The following is a 24,828-nucleotide window of genomic DNA, read 5'->3' on the forward strand; positions in this document are numbered from 1 at the left end:
GTCCACTCCCTGATGGGGAATAAACTGGGGATGGAAAACCAGTTGAAGAGAGAGAATCCAAGGCTAAATGAGTAGTGCTGGTTTTGACTCTTGTTCAGATGCCTCTTTATATACACAGTTTTAAAGAAAACACTGTCTTTGGAAATACCTTTATGCCCAGGCATATCTTCTAGGTAATGAGTGACATTTTGTAGCTGCCAGAAACAATACATAGGTGTATTAAAGGCCTTCAAAGTTGAGAAACAAGGAAGCTTAAAATGATAAAAAAAAAAAAAAAAAAAAAAAAAAAAAAAGGACAACAGTAGGATTAAGGGTGATGAAAATAAATTTAATTGCAACAAGGGTGATTAACATGGTCTGGAACAAGCAAAGGCTGCAGAGGAGAAACTGCAGATGGGACTCAATTAAAATAGACTAGAACAGAAGATGCTTTCCAGCAAGCAAACAAGTTAGCCTGTGCTGCAAATGGGCCATCTGGCTATTTTCCACTGTACAGTCTTACTGTATAGGCACTTTGTTGGACTTTCCCTGTAGTGACTTTTCCTTTTCTTGCTCCCTTCAGATTCTTCAGTCCTTTGAAAACCTGGGGACAGGGTTGGAAGAGCAAGGGATTAAACCTGTCTGCACATATGTACACACTTCCCTCCACACACACTTAGATTCTCAAATAAACATATTTATATGCAGCCAATTTAGGACAGTCTGCACACAACCTGATACAGAAGCACGGCCTTAGGCATAAAATAAAGTGGCAATAAACTTCAGTGAAAGGGACAGTTGTTCTCCGGGGTGGAGAGCTCCTGAGCCTACCAGCATTTCCCAACTGTCTTTTTTGGAAAGGCAAGAGCTTTTCCTGAATTATTCCTGGCCCAGGCTAAATTGGAGAGGGCCTTGTTTCAGTCTCAGTCACTGGTTAGAGAAGGTAGGATGGCCGGGATTTTTGTGGCAGTTTGGTTGGATTCTTGTTCCTCCAAACTACTTGATACTCTGCACAGGGACAGTTATTCTGATGCAGGGGCATAGCTGTGACCTTGTGTAGCCTGTCCTGCCTCATCTTCTCGCCACAAAAGCTGCCTGCTCCAGCTGTTCTCCCAGCAAACACAAATGGAGTTTTACAAGAAAGTAATCTGCAGGGCTGGAAGTGTATTTGGTAGCATAGATCTTCCAGCAGACATAGTGTGGTTGTTGCTGCTTTGTGTGTGGGGATCTGTGCTGCAAGAATTAGTCCATCCCAGTGCTCCCCACTAGAGCTTGCACAATCCTCTCTTAGAAGTCACCCTGGGAGGAGCTTCACCAGTGTCTGCAGAACTCTCCAAGGTGACTTTTTCTACTAAAAGATATGGACTCTGCAGTCAAACTGGTGTTTGTCAGCAGTGACCTGGTACCTCCTATGGGTACAGCAGCTTGTAAAGTAGCTCAACTTTTTCCAGTAACAAGGCTACCTTGATGATTTTCCAGAAAAAGTAGTCAGAAGAAGTTATCTCCAAAGGCCTGTGCTATTTGTGACATATATGGTAGGGGGCACTGACTGTAACCCCAACATGTTGCTCAGGTCCACCTCTCTCCTTAGCCATTCAGATACAGTTGAGGGCCGATTAGTAGGATGCTGAGCAAGGGACATTCCTGTCACTGCTTAGCCAGCTCCAGTTCTACCCTGCTCAGTCATGCAGCTCAGTCATGCAGCTCAGGTACTTCCTTACCCTTCCAGGTCCCATCTCAGTGAGCACACATTGCTCTGGGTTGGTTCTCCCACACGCTGAACTGTATGTTCATGCTCCTTGGGCACAGCTCACCTACGCTGAACTCACACTCTGTAGAGACAACATCCACACTTGAGCCAATTGCCCTCCTCTCTATGACAGTGAGAGGAGAGGGATCATCAGTTTTGAGGTATGTGCTATATAATCTGGTTTAGATGTTGCATTAAAATGAGAAAAACAACCTCCCCAGTTCCCTTGGCTAGACAGACCAGGTTTCCATCATCTGTGTTACCCACGTCTGCTCAGGCAGACCTCTGTCTTTACTTACTTACTTTCAGAACTGCTCCTTCAAGCAGTTGTTTGCTCATTATCACATGTTTGGACGTCCCACCAGAGACAGCATGGAGTGGAAGTACTGAAGCATGGAACCACTGCTGCAACAATGGGACGTTAAACAAAGGCATTCCCAACATAGCGAATCCCAACAAGAGCTGTGTGCAGACTCAGGACTGGATCTTTTTGGCTCACTTAAGGGGAATGAAAAATGGAGATCAACATGGCAAACAGCACCCTGAGGAATAGGTTGGGTTTCTGACTGGCAGAGAGTCAACACTTTCAAAGAATACACCCAAAACGTTGTTACTGTGATTTGTTTAACCAGTGCTCACAAGGACAAGCTATTGCCTCTGGGCTTCTGTGGGATGAGAGGAGGCTGGGGTTTGATCTCCATAGCTGAACCAAACTGCAAAGATACTGCTAGTCCCAGCTGTTATCATATGAGGTTATTTTTCCTTATGAAAGATCAGCACAAAGCTTGAATAAGACTAGGAGTACATGGGCTTGTCTGAGCTTTTGGGACAAAGTGAATCTCTTCTATTTAGAGCATTTTGTTCTGTGATGTCTAACTAATGCACAGATGAACCTGCTCTCCTCCTACCCATTGCCAAAGTACACAGAAATAACAACTGTGTGGGACTTGGAACAATACCAGTTTGCTGTAGATACGGACCCTGAAAGTCTTTTCAACCAGCCAGCTCCCATTTTATTTAAACGTCTCTGTTTCCACATTCTAGGATATTTCTATTCTTTAGTAGACAATCCTAGTCTAAAGCTGCCTGCCTCTCTTGGCTGAGCTTGTCTCATGACACTCAGGGTTGTTCAGTTTAATTTGATTCTGGAAAAACACAAAGCCGGCTGAAAAGTACCTGATTTAAGGAGTCTGGTAAAGTAAGAGCTTTTATTTAATGCTCAAGTAAGTATCATGAGTAAAGACTTAGTTACCAATGGCTAGGAGAGTGTCCTCTACTTGAATCCCCTCTGCATGCCTTCTGTCCTAGAGGGTCCACTCCTGCTCTTAGGACTCATGTGATCTTTGCTTTCCTATTTCTCCTTTTATCCAGAGGATGAGAATAGGGGATATCCACGGAAATGGCAGCTTTGGAATGATGCAAATAAAAATAACGTGAGTACACTCCCTTATTCCAGGGAGACAGTCCCCAGGTGATGTCAGGCTGGTCCGTAGTGAAAGCAGTGACCTATAGGAGGGCTCTGGATACACAGTACCACAGTTCTTTGTTCTTATAGGAAGCATTCCTCTAACTAAGCAAGAATATGCTTCAGAGAGTGAACTTCAGTTTTGCAACAAGGTTTAAAGATACACCAAATTGCAGAAGCTGTGTCTGCCTCAAGTTTCCCGTAGTGCCTCATCTGTTAGATGTGACCAGTCTATAACCTGGAGGTGTTCCTCAAAATACAGGTTAAGCCCTTTTCCTTCTCCTTCACTGGCAGTTTACCCCCAAATCCCTTTATCCCTGCCTGACCCGAAGCCACAGGATGCCTTGTCTGTACGAACTTCAGGCATGGCTGGCTGCAACTGAGCAAGGAAGGCTGTTAATTTTACAGGATGTACTTTTTGCCTTAGATCTTGCAAGGCAGGTAAAAAATGTGTGTGATATTCATAAACATGATTCTTTGTACTGCCTAGGCAAGATGAATAACACAAGAGCAGAGATCGAAACAGTGATACATTCATATTCATTACTTTTAATGTCAGAAGGGACCATTCTGGCCTGATCTCCTGTGACTGTAGGTCCCTTAAGCTTCATCCTGTTACCTCTGTATCGAGACCACTAACCTGCATTTGCCCAAGCCATGTCTTCCAAAGAAGCCTTCAAGACTAGATTCAAAGCTAACAAGGGACAGAAACTCCATTGCTTCCCTTGGTACCAGTTCCAATGATCCATCACCCCCTGTTTAGAATGGGGGCTTTGTTTCCCATTTGAGTTTGCTTGGCATATGGCTCCCAGCTATTAGTTCTGATAATGACTTTCTGTTAGATCAAAGAGCTCTTTGGTATCAGCAGCTTATGCCTGAAACAATATTTGTGCACTGTTGTCAACTTCTCAGTCTTTTTTTTTTTTTTCTGTGGTGTTTTCATAATAATCAGGTTCAGACTTCCTATTCTCCCCCCATAAGGCATTTCCTCCAGCCTTCAGAACCTTGCTAGGGGATATATTCCGCACCAACTTTTCCTGATATGCTTATGCCAACCCAGAGATGCACGCAGTATTCCCGTTGCTTACCACAGACGCACTGAGAGGTTTTCCTGTTTGGTGTTATGTCAGACGATGGCAGTAGCTCTCCTGAGTGATTGCTTTCTAGGACACACCATCCCATTGTCAGGCTTGTCCTGCATCCCTTGTATAATGTTATATTTGATTCTATTAAAATAGTCTGTTTGACAACACCATTGGATCTAATACTGACCCCTGTAGATGCCCATTAGAAATATCTCCTTCGACATCACTGTCCCACAGACAGCTCCTTTTAGAAACCTGCCAGCTAGGCTTGTGCTAAGCCACTTTAATGTATGTGCTACTGGCATTACATATCTTCATATCACGGAATCCTATGAAAGCCAAGCCTTATCAGAATCTAATTACATTATGTTACAAGCATGCAGGCAGCTTTATCAGACAAACTTAGCATCATGCCAGCTAATAAAACTAAGTTTGGAAGCACCTGTTTTATATACAAGTGCTGCAACTAAGTTTAATATTATGCCTATTCTTCAGTGCTTAATGAATTGAAGTCTGTATCAGATTTTTCATTATTTTGCCTGGAATTTTATGTCAATCAAACTAGCGTGTATTTATGAGGCTCATCATTGTGTATCTTGGCTGACTATTGGCACATTGCTTTGGTATTCGGGACCTGCCCCAGTGCTCCAGCACAGATTATAAATGAACATCAGTGGGCCAGCAATTTACTCAGCCAGCTCTTTAAGGACTCTTGGGTACGGCTGTTTAGCCAAGCTGATTTCAGACTGTTTATCCATAGCAGATGGTGTTTCCAATTCTTCTTGCTCACTGATGAGCAGAAGGCACTTCAGTGCCCCCCACAGCCCATCCTATGGGCACATCCCCCTGCCATCACCCAGGTACTGCCTGCCAAACACTCTGACCTCTTCTGCAGCTTGACTTGGTACTGGCCATCAGTAGAAGGAAATGGTGAGGTCAACTGCCATGCTGCAGAAATGGCTCGTAATTCATTGTTTATTAAAATATTCCTTTATTAAAATATTCCTAATGGGAGACACACCCAAACAGACACGAAACTCCATGGTTTCCCTCTGAGGTTGGCACTGAGATTTTATTCCCAGGCCTAGCAGAAACTGAGATAGTCCATTTGATCCTGTTCAGCCCTACAGCTGCAAACTCAAGCCTCCATGATTCTCTACTAATGTGTTCCAGCCCTCATTTTCGGCCAGTATAGGTGTCTCTATTAATAAAGATTTCACAAAGAAAAGATTTTGTGATGTGTCATGTTGAAATGAATGAGTGCACAGAGGTTAATTTTTTCATAAATGAAAGGCTAATGCTGGGCTGTACAGGATGAGGTTTATTTTTGGCCTTTTCTTGTGCCAGTGAGGATATTTAATGGACTTTTCTGCAAGGTCGATAGGCGTATACTCTCAATGTTCCCTGTCAGCTGGGATCTTTCTAGATCACAGGAGTTAAACAGCCAGTATTTGGACAGGTGACTTCAAAGGAAACACCAGTGATTCAGTAGGTGTAGTTCTTCTGAGTCAGTGCTGAAATGTGACGCCAAACGATGCTGTGTTGCCAGAGGACATGTTTTTTATTTGAAATACTAAAAACAACTTGAGCATTTGTAGCTCTTTAAAATCTCATTATATCATCCTGGATGATAATCCAGTTAGGATTTATTTAGTTGGCCTCCCTATATTGCTTCTGCCATTCAATGTCAGGAGGATGCTCCTTGCCTTTCCTAAAGCTCTCAGAAGTGGCAGGTTGCTCTGACTAAATGAGGGATCCCAAGTGGGTATTTTTAGGGTGAAGTTAAGATGGCCAGAATCACATCCTGTGGATTTCTTATATCAGTTCAGGATCCATTTGCTATGTATGCTGCCAGTGCAAGAGTACTAGACCAAAGCATTATAACCTTTGGTTTTTCTACCATATAGAGGCCAGATTTCCCTTAAGAGCATTTTAAATTATACAAAAAACATCCAATCTTGAGACTGGCCCAAGAGCCAGTGCTGGCTTGGATGAAGGATGCTGGTGAGAAGCAGGTCCTGCTCTGAGGCGAAGGCTTAGTGGATGTGATGGTCCCTCTTGAGTAAATACATAATAAGTATGAAGATCTGTTGGAAAATTGTCTTTCTGCTCCACAGGGAAGACTGAATCACGAGAGAAAGAATGGGAGAGCAATATAATAAGTGATCTATAATAACACTTCAATCTGTTGTACATAGCAGATCATCTTATTTGTTTGTCTCACAGACTCATTTCCTGAAGCAAGAGGCACTTTGAGACAGCATCCTTTCCCAAGGACTGGCTTTCACTGCCAGCCACAGGCAGGAGGCTTAAGGGGCAGCTGAAAGCATTGCACTGCCCCACAGCAGCACCCGCAGCGCTCAGCTCCCTGTGAACATACAGCTCTCATAAATCCTTTCTCGCTGTGTTTTTTTTTTCTTGCAGGTAAACTATGACCACTTTACTATTAGTGTTTGTGTGTTTGCGAGTCATCACCACAGCCGTCTCTGTGGAGATCTCAGGTACGTGTCCTGGGGTGTGGGAAAGCAGGACTGAGCAATGTGCTGCACTCTGGTCCCATCTCTGAGCATGGGCAGCTGCCAGAAATAATTGTACCCAAGATCTGCTCCGCGTACACCCAGGGCTCCTCTATCTGGATGGTTGCTACCCCATAGCCTCTTACTGTTCTTGTGCTTGGGGAGCCAGGGGAATACCTCCAAGCAAAGGCAGATTTATAGAGAAACTAAGGGCATTTCAGCATTCCCCTTTTTAAACCCTATCAGGTGTGATCTCATAGCACGGGCAGCAGCTACACTCAGTAGAGCCCTTCATTCCCTTCATTCCCACATCCAGCACTGGTCAGGTCCTAAAACCAACCATGACACAAGGGTCATGGTTGTAACTTCCCTTTCTGCAAGTTACTTTCAGCAGACTAGACCAAAAAGGTTATGTCTGAAGATGTGGGTACAGGTTTACAAAGCAAATATAGGCATTGGAGCATATGGAAGCACTGGATATTTTGGATAAAACGTGTTATTGATGTAACCGTTTCTTTGTTTGGGAACTGGCAGACAGTAGTGATGGCCTGGAAGTGAAGATACCTGAGCAGTCTCCTCTGCGTGTTGTCCTGGGAAGCTCCCTGAACATCCCCTGTTACTTCAACATCCCAGAGGAGCAGGACACCAGTGCTCTGCTGACCCCACGGATCAAATGGAGCAAACTCTCAAATGGGACCGAAGTTGTCTTGCTAGTGGCCACTGGTGGAAAAATCCGGCTCAACACCGAATACAGGGAGGCGATCTCTTTGCCCAATTACCCTGCCATCCCCACTGATGCCACCTTGGAAATCAAGGCGCTGAGATCCAACCACACCGGGATTTATCGCTGTGAAGTGATGTACGGGATTGAGGACAGACAAGACACGATAGAGGTCCTAGTGAAAGGTGAGATCCTGCCTCTGCTCTTTCCTCTCAAGATCTTGCTGCCTGGCCTGGGCAGAAGGGAGGGAGAAATATATGGGCAGAGGAGATACTGCTTTCCCCATAGGCATAAACCCTTTCAGTCAGGTCACAGATAAGGCAATGGGTAGGTGAGCAGAAGCCATGGGTCATGGGTTTATTTTATCAGTCTAGGACCAGACTAAACAAACCAGTAAAATGACTCATGGCAGACTATATGGCAATAAAATGATTCTTCTGGCAGAAGGTGAGTTACAGAGACAGTAAGACACGTCCTTGGCAGGAGGTGGTACTGGATATGCTGGGCTATTGCTCAGAGGGGTGAAGCTGGAACAGAGCCTTTATAAGACCTTTTATTTCTTCCAAACATTTTAGGAGATGGGATGCCCTCAGCTGGAGAATTGGTCTGTTATGGAAAAACTTCCCCATCATCTTGCAAAGCCCATCCTAGTAATAGGTGGATAAAATAACAAGTTTCCTACAATCCTTATGTTTATTGTAGTTCTTGCTTTCAGTGTAGGACAGGGAGACAACTTCCACTACAGCAGTTAACCAGCAAGTCTCTGCTGTTCACATGCACTGGAGTACAGTGGAGGCTGGGAGCCCACTCATATCCTTCCTGCTGAATTTTCATCTTGACTTAAAGCCTGCTCATGTCAGACCAGACTCTACTGATAGCCATCTTTCATCAAATAAATACGACTTAGAAATGTTAGCAGCAAATCTGAAGATTTTAAGTATATTTGCCTCTTGTTATTGTTTCCTGGGTGTCTGTACAGCGATTGACACTCTGCACCCTTGGTCCTGAGCAGGGACTTGGGAGGTGGCAGCTTTCAAACCTGCACAGCATCACAGTCCCTGCTCTGCCCACTGGCTGTTATCTGAACTGTACACTTAAAATGTTGCTCAGAGCTGTATTAGAAAACTATTGAGTCCTTCTGATGGTGATATAGCTTAGTGTTCTGGGCGATGGGTTTCCTCCCACTGTTCATTCAGGTATTGTCTTTTAATGTACCATGACTTTGTTACAGCACCATGGGAGAGGAGTCCCTGTCCCAGGTCACCAGCGTGCTCCACCAGGTCCTGTGAAAGAAGCCCATCAAGTCGCCCTTGGCTTGAGATGCTCAAATACAGACAATCAGCATAAATAGCTCATTGTTCCTAGTTGACACGTAGCATTTGTTCTTTAAATCCGTAACTTCTTTGGAAAGAAAGGGGCTGGTTGCTCATTAGCAGACGTGTGAGTGATGACCGTTGTGTTGTGTTTTCCAGGCGTCGTATTCCACTACAGAGCAATCTCCACAAGGTACACCTTGAACTTCGAGAAAGCAAAGCAGGCCTGTATCCAGAACAGTGCTGTCATTGCTACTCCCGAGCAGCTGCAAGCTGCCTACGAGGATGGGTACGAGCAGTGCGATGCTGGCTGGCTGGCTGATCAGACTGTCAGGTAAAGAATGGGAAAGGGGAAAGGAAGGCCACAGCAGGGTCATTTAGGGAAGGGCTTCTGTAATGAAGCCACTGACTAAAAATGGTTGAGACACAGTTGCTGAATAGCAGCTATTGTAATTGCTGGTGTGCAGAAGGGAGGTGGCGGATTGAAAGTCATTCTCTGCCGGGAGAGAGTCTATAGTAGGGAAGCAGAGTGACCACCGTCCTCCTCAGCTAGTGGTGACAGCCGAGTGGACAATCGCCTAATCCTGATGCCTCATCCTCCCTGAACAAAACAGATGCTATACCAAGGTGCACAAACCTGGCTCAACTGTACTGAGCTGTGCATCCCCCATTGGGAAGACACCTTGGCCTGATGTCCTTGGTCAGTGCTCCCAGGGACCTGCTGTGCTCAGGACCATCACAAGGAGGGCAGGACAGCAGTTCATCCTTCCCCATAACCCAGGAGAAATCATAAATCATCACACTGTGCAGTGTTCCACAGCTCCATCCCAGCCTCGCTCCTGCCCCCTCCACTCCTTATGCACCCTCTCTCCCCCAGGTACCCCATCCACTGGCCCCGGGAGCGCTGCTACGGCGACAAGGATGAATTTCCAGGAGTGAGGACCTACGGTGTCCGTGAGCCAGATGAAACCTATGATGTTTACTGCTATGCAGAGCAAATGCAAGGTGATTTGGGGCTTTTATTGTTACAAGATGCAGAAGCAGCCAAGGCTCTGATCATGCTTAGACTGGACAACAGTAAATAGAGAGGCAAAGGGCCTAAAGGCAAGGCAAGTTAAAGATGGAAAAGCACATATTCCAGCAAGGCCAGATGTTCTCTACAGTCTCTTTGTTAGACCTTGGACAACTTTAATGTCAAATGACTAATGCAGTACAGGGTGGAGTCCGTCTAACTTCCACCAGAGTCCATGCCATCCTGCATGTCTCTGGTCATCCGTGTGAGGGTGCAACATTCAGAGGTGTCCATCACCCATGCCTGTGACAGGGATCCGTTGAATTATTCAACACATCAGAACTGAAATTGTCCTTTGTCTTCCTCTTGCCCTGTGGCTCCAGAGCTGGTTTGATATGTTTTACTCCAGTCTGTATTCAGAAACGCTCCCTTTCTTCTGGTCTTTGTATAGAGTCACCAACGTGGAGTTGCAGTTCAGCTGTAATACACAGGATTTTTCATCTTATCTAGATTCTCAGGAGTGGGATGGGGAAACAAAGGGAATAGGGATTAAATTCTACAGCTAATTCTTGTACTAACGGGCGGTGTGATTGCAGGTAAAGTCTTCTATGCCACCGCCCCCGAGAAGTTCACCTTCCAAGAAGCTTTTGACAAATGCCACAGTCTGGGAGCGCGTTTGGCCACCACAGGAGAGCTGTACTTGGCCTGGAAGGACGGCATGGATATGTGCAGCGCAGGCTGGCTGGCCGATCGTAGCGTCCGTTACCCCATTTCCAGAGCACGGCCCAACTGTGGGGGAAACCTGGTGGGCGTGCGGACTGTGTACCTCTACGTCAACCAAACGGGGTACCCTCACCCCCATTCTCGCTACGATGCCATCTGCTACAGTGGTGAGTACATCAGGGCTGTGGGTCTAAGCAACGTGACTCGCAGGAGCTCCCTGGTCAGAGCTAACCTCTTGCTTCTTTAATATTTATTTTTAAAAAGCAGGAGGAAAGCAGGTTTGCAAAGGACTTAGTCCCCCGTTCGTGTTCAGGTAGGAAGCAGATCCAGAAAGTGAGTGCATGGATGCCTGATCTGTACAGGGAGGGCTCTGAGGAGGTGGATGTAACACAGCCCTCTTTTCTCTAGTCCTCCCACACCTTCCAGCTTTGGCAGCTCTCCTGGAGACATGAAGCAGAGCTCAGGTGCTTCATGTACAAGGCTTTGAATGCTGGAGGTGGAAGAGAAGGAAAGAGAGAACAGATCTGACCCTGAAGATGTGTTTAGTGCTACAGACACTATAGATGTGATGTGGTACAGACACGTGCCTGATGTTCCACGCTGGGATAAATCAGAAACTGCAGCAGCCTCTGGCAATCAGAAATGGGACAAAATTGCACCTAGGAAGTTGAGAGCATCCCAGCTACTTCCCTTTTCTTCTAACTGCACACTTCTCCCTGCAGCAAGAAGGGCACAAAGCACAGTAGTACATGGTCTGCTCAGGGCAACCAGAGGCTAACATTCAAATAAGACTGCCATCTTTAAAAATATAATAATATTTTAAAATATGTTTTTAAATCCCTTTGATACATATTGTGCCCAGATGCGTGCATGATCAGTGTGTCAGGAGTCCCTGCAAAACCTCCCAGACCCCTTGGAGGTATTCAGTGACATGGCAAAGCTAAAGATTGATCCACCAAGCTATAGCCGTCTGGTTATCTCAGGGTATGCATCTGAAACTGCTGAGTACAGTCAGTCCTTGTCTGAGCATCTCTAATTCTCTGAATCTCTTGAGGTCTGAGAGTTACTGGATAAAATGAACTAGCAGGAAAATGGAATTGGAAATAAATAGAGCAGGGAAAGCAGTATTTGGGAAAAAGTCTGACAGTGTCTCTCATTATCTCTCCCTCCTCAGCTGAGACATGCCTCGCTGCCTATCCAAGATGTTCCATCCCCCTCTCACCTGCTCAGTTCTGTTTTATGCTGCTCTTTAAACCACAGTCCTTGCTGTAGTCTGACCTGCTCACTGGCACGTTGAGCATGTTCTCCTACACCCAAGGGATGTGACTTGAGTGGAAAAGTGATTTGGGAGGGGAAAGGTGGGAGATGTTTGAGTGTATTTGGTACAGCAAGTGGTCTTGGCTGTCCTGGTGTTGGGGTTAGCATGTCTTTATGTGATGAACTCTTAAGTCATCACCTAGGCAGAGCAGGAGGGGATCGTGATCCTGGTGACACTTCATGCCCTGAGTGTGAGGATCCAGTTGTCTTTCTCCCACAGCTCAGACCTGCTGTGGAGGTTATCCAAACTCCCCTTAGGCCACCTTAAATTCCTTATAGCAGGCACTAGAGGTCAGTGCAGACTTGGATATGGGCAAGGTGTTCCCGGGAAAGAGAGCAGGGAAAGTCTCCTCTGATAGACCAGCTGTGGAGCATGTGGTGGCTTATTGCATCTAACTCATGAATATGCCCTCCATGCTAAAGTGTGTAGAGAGCCATAGTGGAGGAAGGAAAACCATTTATTTCACCAGTCATGATTTCTCTGCTCCTCTCAGAGCCAGCAAACATCCAGTTTCTTCTCAGAGGCAGCACCAGCACAGTACACCTTGCTAGACTGACCATGTCCTCTCTGATTGCTTCTTTGACTCCTGATGTAGGGGACGACATTGAGACTCAGGTCCCAGGGCGGTTAATCGACGAGGTGGGAAGGGAGCTGGGCAGTGCTTTCACTGTCCAGACCGTCACCCAGACTGAAGTGGAGCTACCTCTGCCACGCAATGCCACAGAGGAGGAGGCCCGCGGCAGCATCGCCACCCTGGAGCCCATCGAGATCACACCCACCGCCACCGAGCTGCACGAGGGCTTCACTGTCCTGCCTGATCTCTTCACCACCGGTGTCACAGTAGAGACAGCTACCCCAGAGGAGGAGAATGTGACTAGGGGGGATGTCACAGGGGTGTGGGCTGTACCCGAAGAGGTCACCACCATGGCTTTAGGCACTGCCATCACCACTGAAACACCAGAGGTGAGCTCAGTGGAAGAAGTCGTGGGGGTGACTGCCACACCAGGACTAGAGTCTGCTTCAGCATTCACAGTGGAAGATCAGCTCGTGCGAGTGACAGCAGCCCCCGGTGTTGGTCTCCTCCCTGAGCAGCCTGTCTCACCCACTGGTAAGTCACCAGGACTCCGAGAAGCCTGAAGATCAGTTTCTCCTAGAAGTAACTATTCAGCTGAAAACTGCCTGAGCTTCTGCTGTCACAGAGGGCATCCAGATTCCTAGAGGTGTGCGGGCCTGTTTGGGGACAGGGACAGGCTGAGTGCCTCCACTACAGTAGGACAGGAGGGGTGAGGAGGAGGCTGTGGGCCACCCCATCACCCCATTGAAAAGGGTTCAGCTGGTTGATGCCTGAGGCTGCAGAGGCCACACTCTGCACTCCCACCTGTATCCACCTCCTGGAAAGGGGAAAGTCAGTATAGGACGATCCTAGAGGAGGGCTAAAGAGATCCCCAGAACATCACTCTTAATAGCAACAGAGCTCAACGAATGAGGCATCTCCATCAAAGTGGGTCTGACAGTCACTGGTCCTTGCACTGTTGTTGGGAACACCCTTTCTGGTCACCAGTCTCGGTGGAGGAGGGGTCCTGTCTCACCACAGCTTCTCGTTCCCCAGGTGTGGTATTTCACTACCGCGCTGCCACCAGCAGATATGCCTTCTCCTTCGTCCAAGCCCAGCAGGCCTGTTTGGAGAACAATGCAGTTATCGCCACTCCTGAACAGCTCCAGGCTGCCTACGAGGCTGGCTTTGACCAGTGCGATGCTGGCTGGCTGCGGGACCAGACAGTCAGGTAAAACCATATTGACTTGAGGAAGACACCTCTCAAAATGACTCTTCAGCCGTGAAACTGAGGTTTTATTCTGGTCTGTCCTGATGCTCTGCTCATCAATATCTAAAGCTTTCCTGACCTAAGGTTGTCTCCAGGCCATGGTATCTAGTGGTCAATAGACCTGGTCTTCTCAACCTGTCCTACCTGTTTCCTCACCTGTGTATACATCCTGCAGCAATGAGCTCCCCTGACATGTAGGAAAAGTGGAGGGAAGTTTGTATTCATTGTCCCAAGCTGTAAGTGGACTTGTTTCTGATTCATGCTGGGGGCTTTGAGCACCTCTAACAGTGAAGTGTTCATGTCCTCCACACGAGTACACTGAGGTTCTTCAGTCCAGGGTACAGAAGGCTGACCTTGGGTTACCTTCTCTCTCCTTCTTTTGGTAGGTATCCCATTGTGAATCCCCGAAATAACTGTGTAGGAGACAAAGAGAGATCTCCAGGCGTGCGGTCCTACGGCATGCGCCCGGCCTCAGAGACCTACGATGTGTACTGCTACATTGACAGGCTCAAGGGTACGTTCTCCCCCTTCCTCTGGGCACGGCTGTGGAGCAAAAATGTGCTTCACACCTCCACATCTGCGTGTGCATGGGTGGGACGCAGGGACTCACGCCTGTTTTCTCTCCCATCTCTCAGGTGAGGTGTTCTTTGCAAGCCAGCCAGAGCAGTTCACCTTCCCAGAAGCTCAGCAGTACTGTGAGAGCCAAAATGCCACGCTGGCCTCTGTTGGCCAACTCCACGCTGCCTGGAAGCAGGGCCTGGACAGATGCTATGCTGGCTGGTTGGCCGACGGCAGCCTCCGCTATCCCATCGTGACCCCCCGTCCTGCCTGCGGGGGGGATGCACCTGGCGTGAGAACTGTCTACCAGCACTACAACCAGACGGGATTTCCTGACCCGCTGTCCCGACATCATGCCTTCTGCTTCAGAGGTACCTTCCCACCCCTTACAGGGCTTGTAGACCTGTCTCACTGGGGAAGAGGATGTCACAAGGGAGGTTGGGCACATCGGGTGCCAGTTTGGGCAAAACACTTCACCGGCATCTTGGACTTGAATTTTTTGAAACACCTTCAAATACATTTTTGTTCCAGCTCTGCCACCTGTGGAGGAGGAGGGGATCACCTCATTCTTTGAAGATGTGCTAGCAACCCAAGTGATCCCTGGAGTGGAGGGTGTACCATCCGGGGAGGAGGTGACCGTGGAGACAGAGTTTGCCACTCAACCTGAAAACCAGACAGCCTGGGGGACAGAGGTCTTTCCAACTGACATGTCGCTGCTCTCAGGTGGGTCAGAGCTTCCCCATCTCTGGGCTTGCACTTGGCTGGTGTTATAGGGTTGGGACACTCCCAAAATAAATGGGCTGTGTCCCTGCTCAAGGGGAGTCCCTCTAAATCTAGACAATTATCACCATATTAACAAAGTCAAGCTGTGCACACAGGAGGAGTAATAAACACGTATATATTACTGAACTTTTGTCTAGGACTGAACTGAATGACCAGCAGACCAGCACACACAGCATTGCCAGAGCACCTTACAAAACACGTTGTTGTGTATCTGGGATGGGGAGGACAGGCTAGAAACAGATCTCAGGCCATGCCTTCCAGGGAGGACAGAGCTGCAGTGTGGTCAGAGCAGAACCAAACTTTTTCTCTTCTACATGTTATCTCTGAGGAAGCAGTAGCTGGGTTTTGGCACCTGGGAATTTGTCTTGCTATTGCCATTGTCCCAAGTCAAAAGAGTATATAGTCTGTCAGTTCCCCAGAGATATTTAATTTACAGTTGTTTAAGATAGAATATTTATTAACAAATTTGAAGGGACCGAATTATTTCTGCAAGCACATACGACTTTGTGCTTTTATCCCAAAGGTATCAGTTTGGAGGTATAAAGTCAATCGGGAAACTGTTAATAGTTTCTTTAAAACAATTTAGTAAAGAATTTTCCTATCCACTGTCTTTGTTCACTCTTTTCCAGTGAGTCCATCTGCTTTTCCTCCAGCTACTGTAATACCAGAGGAAACAAGTACTGATGCTTCCATCAGCAAAGTGCCGGGGGAGGTGACTGAGTCTGGAGAACAAGTCAGTGGTGAAGTTTCAGCATCCGGGTGGGTATCTGGAGTCCCGGATACAAGTGGAGAACCAACTTCTGGAGTATTAGAACATAGTGGAGAACACTCAGGGATTGGAGAAAGTGGATTACCATCAGTAGACCTGCATATCAGTGGTTTTCTACCTGGAGAAAGTGGGCTACCCTCAGGGGACCTGAGTGGCATGCCTTCTGGCATTGTTGACATCAGTGGCTTACCTTCTGCAGAAGAAGATGTATCAGTGTCTATTTCAAGGATACCAGAATTTAGTGGGATGCCATCTGGAGTGGAAAGCAGTGGGATGCCTTCTGGATTAGGTGGAGAAACCTCTGGCACTGAGCTAGTCAGTGGTGTGTCATCTGGAGAGGAAAGCGGACTCACCTCTGGTTTTCCTACCATATCTCTTGTGGATACCACATTGGTGGAAGTTGTAACAACAGCACCAGAACGGCGAGAGGAGGGAAAAGGATCCATCGGAGTTAGCGGTGAAGGAGATCTATCAGGGTTCCCATCCACTGAGTGGGACACCAGTGGTGGAGCTCAAGGGTTACCCTCAGGAGTTGAGCTCAGCGGGGAGCCCTCTGGAGGGCCTGAGCTCAGCGGGGAACCTTCTGGGGTGCCTGAGCTCAGTGGAGAGCCTTCTGGGGTGCCTGAGCTCAGTGGAGAGCCTTCTGGGGTGCCTGAGCTCAGCGGGTTGCCCTCAGGACTGGATGTCAGTGGAGAACCATCTGGAACACTTGTGTTCAGTGGCCTGGTGGACCTAAGTGGCCTTACTTCTGGTATCGATGGAAGTGGTGAGGCCTCGGGCATTACCTTCATAGATACCAGTTTGGAGGAAGTGACAACAACCCCCTCAATTACGGGAGCGGAAGCAAAAGAGATTTTGGAAATCAGTGGATTGCCTTCAGGAGGTGAAGATGCATCAGGCATGGTATCGGGGAGTTTAGACATCAGTGGTGAGTCTTCTGGGCATGTAGACTTTGGTGGGAGTGTTTCTGGAGTGCTCAAGATAAGCGGATATCCGAGTGGAGTGATTGACAGCAGTGGAGAAGCCTCTGGAGTTGATGTCACCAGCGTCCTACCGTCTGGAGAGGGAAGTGGACTCACCTCTGGCTTTCCCACAGTCTCTCTTGTGGATACCAGTTCAGTGGAAATTGTAACACAGACGTCTGTTGCACAAGAGGTGGGAGAAGGGCCGTCTGGGATGATAGAAATCAGCGGATTTCCTTCTGGAGACAGAGGACTATCTGGAGAAGGGTCTGGAGCCATGGAGACTAGTGGGCTTCCTTCAGGGACAGGAGACTTCAGTGGAGAGCCATCTGGGATCCCGTATGGGAGTGGAGACTTTTCTGGAGCCACAGATCTAAGTGGACAATCTTCAGCAGTGACTGATAGTAGTGGGGAGGCTTCGGGGCTTCCAGATGTCACTTTAGTCACTTCTGATTTAGTAGAAGTTGTGACAAGACCAACAGTGTCACAGGAACTGGGTGGGGAAACAGCTGTCACATTTCCCTACAGTTTTGGGCCAAGTGGTGAGGCCTCTGCATCTGGTGAACTGAGTGGGGAAACATCTGTATTGCCAGAAAGTAGCACAGAAACATCAACAGCTTATGAAATCAGTGGTGAAACCTCTGCATTTCCTGAAACTAGTATAGAAACATCCACAATACAAGAAATCAGTGGGGAAACATCTGCATTTCCTGAATTTAACATAGAAACAACCACAAGTCAAGAAGCCAGGGGTGAAACATCTGGCTACCCTGAAATTATCATAGAAGCATCCACAATTCAAGAAGTAAGTGGGGAAACCTCTGCATTTCCTGAAAGTAGCACAGAAACATCCACAATGCAAGAAATCAGTGGGGAAACATCTGCATTTCCTGAAATTAGAATAGAAACATCCACGAGTCAAGACATCAGTGGGGAAACGTCTGCATTTCCTGAAATCAGAATAGAAACTTTCACAAGTCAAGAGGCCAGGGGTGAAACATCTGGCTACCCTGAAATTAGCATAGAAACATCCACAGTTCATGAAACCAGTGGAGAAACATCTGCATTCCCTGAAATCAGCATCGAAACTTCAACAGTCCATGAAATCAGTGGGGAAACGTCTGCATTTCCTGAAATTAGCATAGAAACGTCAACAGTCCATGAAATTAGTGGAGAAAGTTCTGCATTTCCTGAAATTAGAATAGAAACATCCACAAATCAAGAAGCCCGGGGTGAAACATCTGCCTATCCTGAAATTAGCATAGAAACATCCACAGTCCATGAAACCAGCGGGGAAACATCTGCATTCCCTGAAATCAGCATCGAAACTTCGACGGTCCACGAAATCAGTGGGGAAACGTCTGCCTTTCCTGAAATTAGCATAGAAACTTCAACGGTCCACGAAATCAGTGGGGAAACATCTGCCTATCCTGAAATAAGGATAGAAACATCAACAAGTCAAGAAGCCCGAGGTGAAACATCTGCCTTCCCTGAGATTAGCATAGAAACTTCTACACTTCACGAAATCAGTGGGGAAGCATCTGCAGTCCCTGAGGTTAGCATAGAAACACCAACAAGTCAAGAAGCCAGGGGTGACACATCTGCCTATCCTGAAATTATCCTAGAAACATCCACGGTTCAAGAAGTAAGTGGGGAAACCTCTGCATTTCCTGAAATGAGAATAGAAACATCCACAAGTCAAGAAGCCCGGGGTGAAACATCTGCATTTCCTGAGATTAGCATAGAAACATCCCCAGTCCACGAAATCAGTGGAGAAGCATCCACATTGCCTGCTGTTAACATCGAAACAGCCGGCACATCTTTGGCCAGTGGTGAGCCCTCTGGTGCTCCCGAGGCAAAGGAAATTCCTGATGCAACATCTGGAGCTGTGATACACTCAATCGTAGGCATTTCAGGAGAAACCTCTGCCCCAGATGTTGTGGTTAGTACCAGTACTCCAGATGCTGAACCACCACAGAGACCCAGGAACCCCGAAGAGGCTCAGCTTGAAATAGAGCCCTCCCCTCCCGCAGTGCCAGGACAAGAGACGGAGACAGCTGTTGTTCTAGACAATCCCCATCTGCTGGCCACCGCTACTGCTGCCCTGCCTCAAGCCTCACAAGAAGCAATAGATGCGTTAGGACCCACTACAGAAGGTACCGTGTCTTCTCATATGGCAGGGAGGGAGGGGGCATAGCTGTCACTTTTTTGCTTCTCCTACAGCAGAGAACATTAACGCAGAAGCAGACTTGAGCAGAACATTATTGTGGTGGGAAGCCATAAACATGTGGGTTTTTTCACAGGTCGTGTTCAATAGCTTCTGTCTTAACAGATGATAGTCCGTGTTTGGACAGGTAATGCAATTATCCAGCCACCATAACTGCATCCTCAGAAGCCTCCAGGACCTCCCTTCTGCCTTCCCATGGCAATTGGATGCCCCTGGGGAGAGCAGATGACCAGTTCAAGGGAAGCACCAGGAGATGCATACCTGGCCTTCCCCCACTGCACCACAGCAGTAGGTATCAGTCACTCTGAACTGCTGTTCCTGGTGGCCCCAGCTGCACCTCAGCCATGATGAGCAGGCCAGTGGAACTGGCACCTGCCGGGAACATGTTGGAGGCATCATCTGCCTGTGTCCCCCGGAGTACCCAGGTCACCAACGGGATATAGGCGAGCTCTCCTCTCTGTGCTGCTGGAGATGGGGGCTCGTCAAAGAGTATTCTGTTAATGGTCATTGAGAGCTGCTGTGGCCGGGTCCCTGGGTGTGATATAGCTGGGGAAGGCACTAGGGCATTCACTCCCCTCTGAAATTTCTCTAAGGCATTGCTATAATCCAGAGAAAACAACATTTTTTTCTTCTCATGTGAAAACAAGAGCAAAGATGGCTCCACCCTACAGAGACTTCCACCCTGACTGGTGGATGCAGAGGAGAAGTTGGATAAGACGGGCTGCAAGCCTCTGTCCTGTTTTGTTTCTCTTTCCATTGACCTGCTGCCTGTATCCCTGAGTGTTCCATAGCACTTGCTCCGGAGTGGGAGGCTGGTCATCAGCAGCTTTGCATTGCCAAGGGGTAAGAGGCAAAGCAAGCCAGCTGGGGACAAAAATGTCTGTCTTCAGCATCATCTGCACTGAGTGCGATGTTTTCTTTGAGCAAAGTGCTCCGATCCCTTTGGCACAGAGCATGGCTGCCCTCTAGTCTGTGTCTTAAGCTGCTCTTTGCAGTTAGAATGGGTTAAATATGTGAGACAATGCTCAGAGCATCGCTACTTTTTGTCAACTCTGCTGATAAATGCCCTTCCTTCCATCCTGCCCCTTTTTGGCATTTTAGCTATCCGTGTTTGGTAGGATCTCTTGCTGCGAAGTATAAACAGAGACAATATCTAAATCTGAGTAACCATTTCTGATGCAAACACCCTGATAGCTTTCTGACAAGCATCCTCCGAGCAGTGTTCAGGTACCATGGAGGCATTAGGATACTGCAGTGAGAAGAAAATGAGATGGGATGCGGTTGTGCTTGCTGGTGGCTGCTTCTTGGCCAAAGGAGGAGACCAGTGCTGGTAACACAGGATGTCCCACGACATACTGGTTTCACTTTGCTGCAGTCAGGAGCAGGCTCCTGGTGACAGGCATCATTGAAAACCATCAATATTTGTGCTGTTGTACAAAGGTCTTACATATGCTCAGTTCTCCATGGGCCACACGTTCATGTAGGATATATTGTTTAAGTGTGGTTAAAAAAATGTATGTGCAAAGAGATTTGCTCAGCTTCTTTTAGCAAATGTAATATTAATTCCAGTCCCTTCCCACACTACCTCCTGAACTGCTTCTTTTCGGTTAATTTACACCATTCAGCATAGGTAGCTCTGGACTCCATAAGTGTCTGTAAGTGCAGGGCTTTGTGAAGCTCAGCCTGGTTTCTAACATCATTTCCATCTCCGAAGTGTTTCGGATGAGTCACTGCCTTTCCCTCTGCGTCATTTCTCTCCCTCTGAGAAAACAGGTAATCACAAACCTTTGTTCAGACCTGCTTATAATACATTCGAGGTCCTGTCTGTCTCTGCTGAGCAGCTGCACAGTGGATGCTGCCGGAGAGGGCGAGGGCACGTCAGCAGGGTCATTCCCACAGCACTGGTCCAGGCTGGCACGGCGTCTGGGGCTCGGCAGAGTGCTGCAGGAGTTAGCACCCAACAGCCCTCCGTGCACAGCCCATGGGCTCTGCTTTTGGGCCATGCCCACAGCCATGTCCAAGCCCGGAGACAAAAACAAGCCAACAAAGGCAGGGTTGAGGGGAAGGAAGGAAACTAGCCGGTGAGGCTCAGTTAAAATAAATTTAAAAAAAAAAAAAAAATCTAAAAAAAAATATTGGCCCCAAAGTATGGTTTTATTTCATTGCTTTTTCTTTTTATAAATTACCCACAAGGCGATTGCCAGATTCTTCGGAGCATTTGTTAGCCAACATTCTTGTGAAGTATTTTGAAAGAAAACCATGTGTTTAGCAGCTCATGTGTGAAGAAGCTTAAAAAATGTTCTGAAATTGGAACATGTGTATTTGCAAGTCACAGAGATGACGATGTAGCAGCTGGGGTTTCTTAGCAGGTGACAGGGAACGGTAAGCAACAACTACATGAAGTTTAATTGTAGACTCTTTATAAACTAAAGATGGGCTGGAGTACACACGCATGGCTGGTGCTCCCAGCAGGGAAGATATTCTAGGGTAAAACTTGTCTTTTTATTGGTAAGATTCTTTACTGCAGTGTCCCTATAGTGTTGAACGCAATCCTCTTCAGAGTTTGAAGGAAGCAGAATCCAGGTGGAAAGAAAGTGTATTGACCATGAACTGGCAATGCCCCAGCAACAAGCAAACTTCTTCTAGAGAATTAGAGCAAAGTGATGACAAAGGAACTAAAAATGAGGAAAAATAATCACAGATTTCCTTTTCTCAAATGTTACTCCTTACAGTGCTCTGGGGACTGTGAAAATAGAAAGTCTACAAGGAAGAACCACAGGCTGAAACCCAAAATGCTGTTTCCCATGTTGTGGCTGCCTTTTTACCTGAAGCTTCCCAGTCTTGAAATTTAGCTCTTGCAAAAAAAGATCGGTGCCTTGTGCAGTGCTCAGAGTTCGTAGGATGTAATGGATACCCATTAAGTGCCATTGATTTTGACTAACATTAAAGCATGGGTGAAGCTAGTTCAGCTTACAGGAGCTGTGAGTGAGGAGCAGGGAGGCGTGTGGCTGGTGCCCTCTTGTCCTGTCGTTGAAGGGTTCCAGTTAGATCCAGCAGTCTTTTTAGTGGGATGATTTAAGAAGAATGGTATTCTTCTGCCCTGCTGTAGCCTCCACTTCTTTCTAAAAGCCAGAGCCAGAAGCACGAGAAGACTGAAGATTAACGCTTGGAGTGCCAGTATTTTTTAGTATTTTGCCAAATTGAAGGCTACACATGCACATATCTTTAGTCAGCAGTTTGATTCCTCCGGGAGGACAGGAACCCCACAAGCTTGAAGAATTGTCCATAGGCTTGGCTTCTTCATCCAGAGTTTTGCCAGCTCAGTGGGTCTTTTTGCTTCTGGTAACATTTGAAGACAAATAATTATTAGCTGAAAAAAGCATGCTGGCGCTTCAGTGAAAGCCTGTGGTTTGGAGCACTCTGACCAGTCAGTGACTTAAAAACTTCACTCAAGTTGGGGGAAAAAAAGAGAAATGTGCTGAAATGGCAGTTATTTGTGTAAAGTTCTGCTTCTCTCTGGTGAAATGAGTTCATGAAGTCTGCTGCCTATGGCCCCGACACAGCTGAAGGTTAGAATTCAAATGTGGAAAGGTCTTGATGGGTTTTCCTCATTCTTCACACCCTGGAAGTCCAAGGGATAGTGTTTTGTTGGTCCAGAGAAGATCAACCCCAAAGAAAAAAAAAGTCTAGAAAACATTCACCTGATTCATAATGTTTCACCTAATGTGGAGTGAAGAGTATGTTCTCAAGCAGGAGCTGGAGGTGCCAGTCCTGGCTGAAAGACAAGCAAAAGCACACACCATTTGTGGTTGACCATATGATTTGATGTCTGCTGGATATATTGTCTATTTTGCATCAGAAGTTCATTAGCTTAATTAAAATCTTTCTCTGAAGAGGCAAGTCCTGGACTAGTGCTATATAAATGTCAGTTTACTTCTACACATAATATTTTGGAGGCAGAGATGTCAAAATTTCCTGACCTCTCCTTCCCTGAGAACATTGGACAAATAGAAGGTCCCAGCAGATCGACAGGTTCTCCTGGCACCGTGCTGCTCTCTAGATGAACATAGCTTTATAAGGCTGCGGTAATATCTGCCCCTTCTGCTGCATGAAGGCTTCGGTTTAATTATTGTAGTTAATTATTTTAATGACTTAATTGCTCATTGTAAGTCATTAGCTGACTATGTGATGTTCGATGTTAGCATTTTACTTAAAATGTGAGAGAACTGTTTTCCCCGACTCCTCCTATTCTTTTCTTGTAGGAATCACTCTACAATTGCTCCAATGTTTTTTCTTTGCTGTTTGAGCTATCAGATCGGCAGTTCAAACTTCCCAGGAGTCTCTGAAAAGCAAATTTAATTTGTACCTGAGGATTTTTTTTTTTCCTCAGTCACTAGAAGATAATTATCTAGCTGGTCTCTGAGTCCTTGTTTGGATAATTGCACTTACGACGGGGCCTATAAAGAAAGGGTGAGGAGCACAATGGAGACTGTTGGACATCCTGAAAATGCTTTGCCTTTCTGTCTTACCTTGTCCTCACTGCAGGACTAAAACAGGAGTTTAAATCCTAGGGCGTATTTTTAAACCCGTTACAGCTTCGGGCAAACTGTACAGTTTGTTCAGAGTATGGCTGATAACATTCTCTCTGTTCACAAGCTGCTGCTCCTTTAGCAGATGTTTTAAGCACAAAGCCGACCTTGTTTAATGGGTATTCTTGCTCATCTTCCATACAGGCTGCCACTGAGAGAAATGCACAAACTGTATTATTTAACAAGTCTTAGCACTATTTCTAGAATTGTCTTCTTAGCTCCGGATGAAGGGTTTTAAAAACATTTCCTTCTCTACCACTGTTCACTTTAAAAATGCCATTGGCCTTCTGAGCAAAACCAGGAGCAATCTATTTCTCTTTCATTTCTAAAGGATTTCTCTTTCCAGTTTCCATGATTGAGTACAGCAAATTGTTTTCAAAGGCATTGGGAGAATACTTATGCTGTGTTTAGTCTCACCAAAAGAAAATAGTTCTGACTAAATATAGTATGTACCTAGCAATGTAAAAGAAATCTTAGGGAGAAAATGGTGAAACAAATTCAAAGTTTGCATTATAGCTATGTAACTGCCCCTGCTTTCTCCAACCAACAGTTTACGTCTTCAGATACAAGACCTTGTTTAGATTGGATGTTTTGTTTTAATTGTTTTATTTAAAAAAAGAAAAATCTAGAAGTTAGACCTTGGGTCCTGCGAGTAGCAAAAAATAGGAACTGTTGTGACAATAAATTTGAATAATCTTTTGCAACTTCTAGACACCATTAACTGCAGTACAAATCGTCTTGTAAAGAGCTGCTAATTTTGCATTATCCTCAAGAAGTGAGTTTATAATGTGCTCTAAATGGGCTTCCTATTCTTGGCACTGCAAGGCATTTTCTCCCCTGTCATTGTTTCAGAGCTGAAGCTCTTGAACGCGAGGGCTGCTTCTGTTCTGCATCCCATGCCGCATCGCTTGTCCTTTGTTAGCACTGGGTAATAATAGCAGTAGTCTTGTCTTCTTGTCAGTTGATAAGCACTTGAGCTGCATCTCAAAGCAGAGCTGACTTTTGAATGACTGCTTACCCAAGCAAATAAATAACTCGGGTCTGCATAAGATCCTTGAGTGTCAAGGTGCCTGGCAGCTGGTGCTGTGGAAGTGGGTGCTCGCTTCGTGCTGAGCGGAGCTGGCACGGCTAGTGTGCCACAGGCTTTTCAGCTGGCTGGAGGGGTGTACGGTGATTTACTAACCTCATCTCGCTCTAAACCCTGTGGAAGCGGACACATTTATGGTATACAAAAG

General features: G+C 46.6%; 1 protein-coding gene across 2 annotated transcripts in view; it reads left to right on the forward strand.

Moving 5' to 3' along the window:
• The window catches only part of ACAN (aggrecan), a 50,905-nt gene that overhangs the window by 16,069 nt on the left and 10,008 nt on the right, over positions 1-24,828 (forward strand). For both annotated transcript variants that reach the window (XM_026856426.1, XM_026856425.1), the window contains exons 2-12: positions 6,704-6,780; positions 7,330-7,701; positions 8,989-9,163; positions 9,707-9,834; positions 10,438-10,731; positions 12,478-12,990; positions 13,492-13,666; positions 14,092-14,219; positions 14,341-14,634; positions 14,795-14,986; positions 15,676-18,933. In XM_026856426.1, the coding sequence (XP_026712227.1) occupies positions 6,711-6,780; positions 7,330-7,701; positions 8,989-9,163; positions 9,707-9,834; positions 10,438-10,731; positions 12,478-12,990; positions 13,492-13,666; positions 14,092-14,219; positions 14,341-14,634; positions 14,795-14,986; positions 15,676-18,933 (5,599 nt within the window). In that variant the 5' untranslated portion in view covers positions 6,704-6,710. The remainder of the gene's footprint in view (positions 1-6,703; positions 6,781-7,329; positions 7,702-8,988; positions 9,164-9,706; positions 9,835-10,437; positions 10,732-12,477; positions 12,991-13,491; positions 13,667-14,091; positions 14,220-14,340; positions 14,635-14,794; positions 14,987-15,675; positions 18,934-24,828) is intronic.

The sequence above is a fragment of the Athene cunicularia genome (genome assembly GCF_003259725.1).
Source record: "Athene cunicularia isolate RWA chromosome 10 unlocalized genomic scaffold, athCun1 chr10_part1, whole genome shotgun sequence".
NCBI lineage: Eukaryota > Metazoa > Chordata > Aves > Strigiformes > Strigidae > Athene > Athene cunicularia.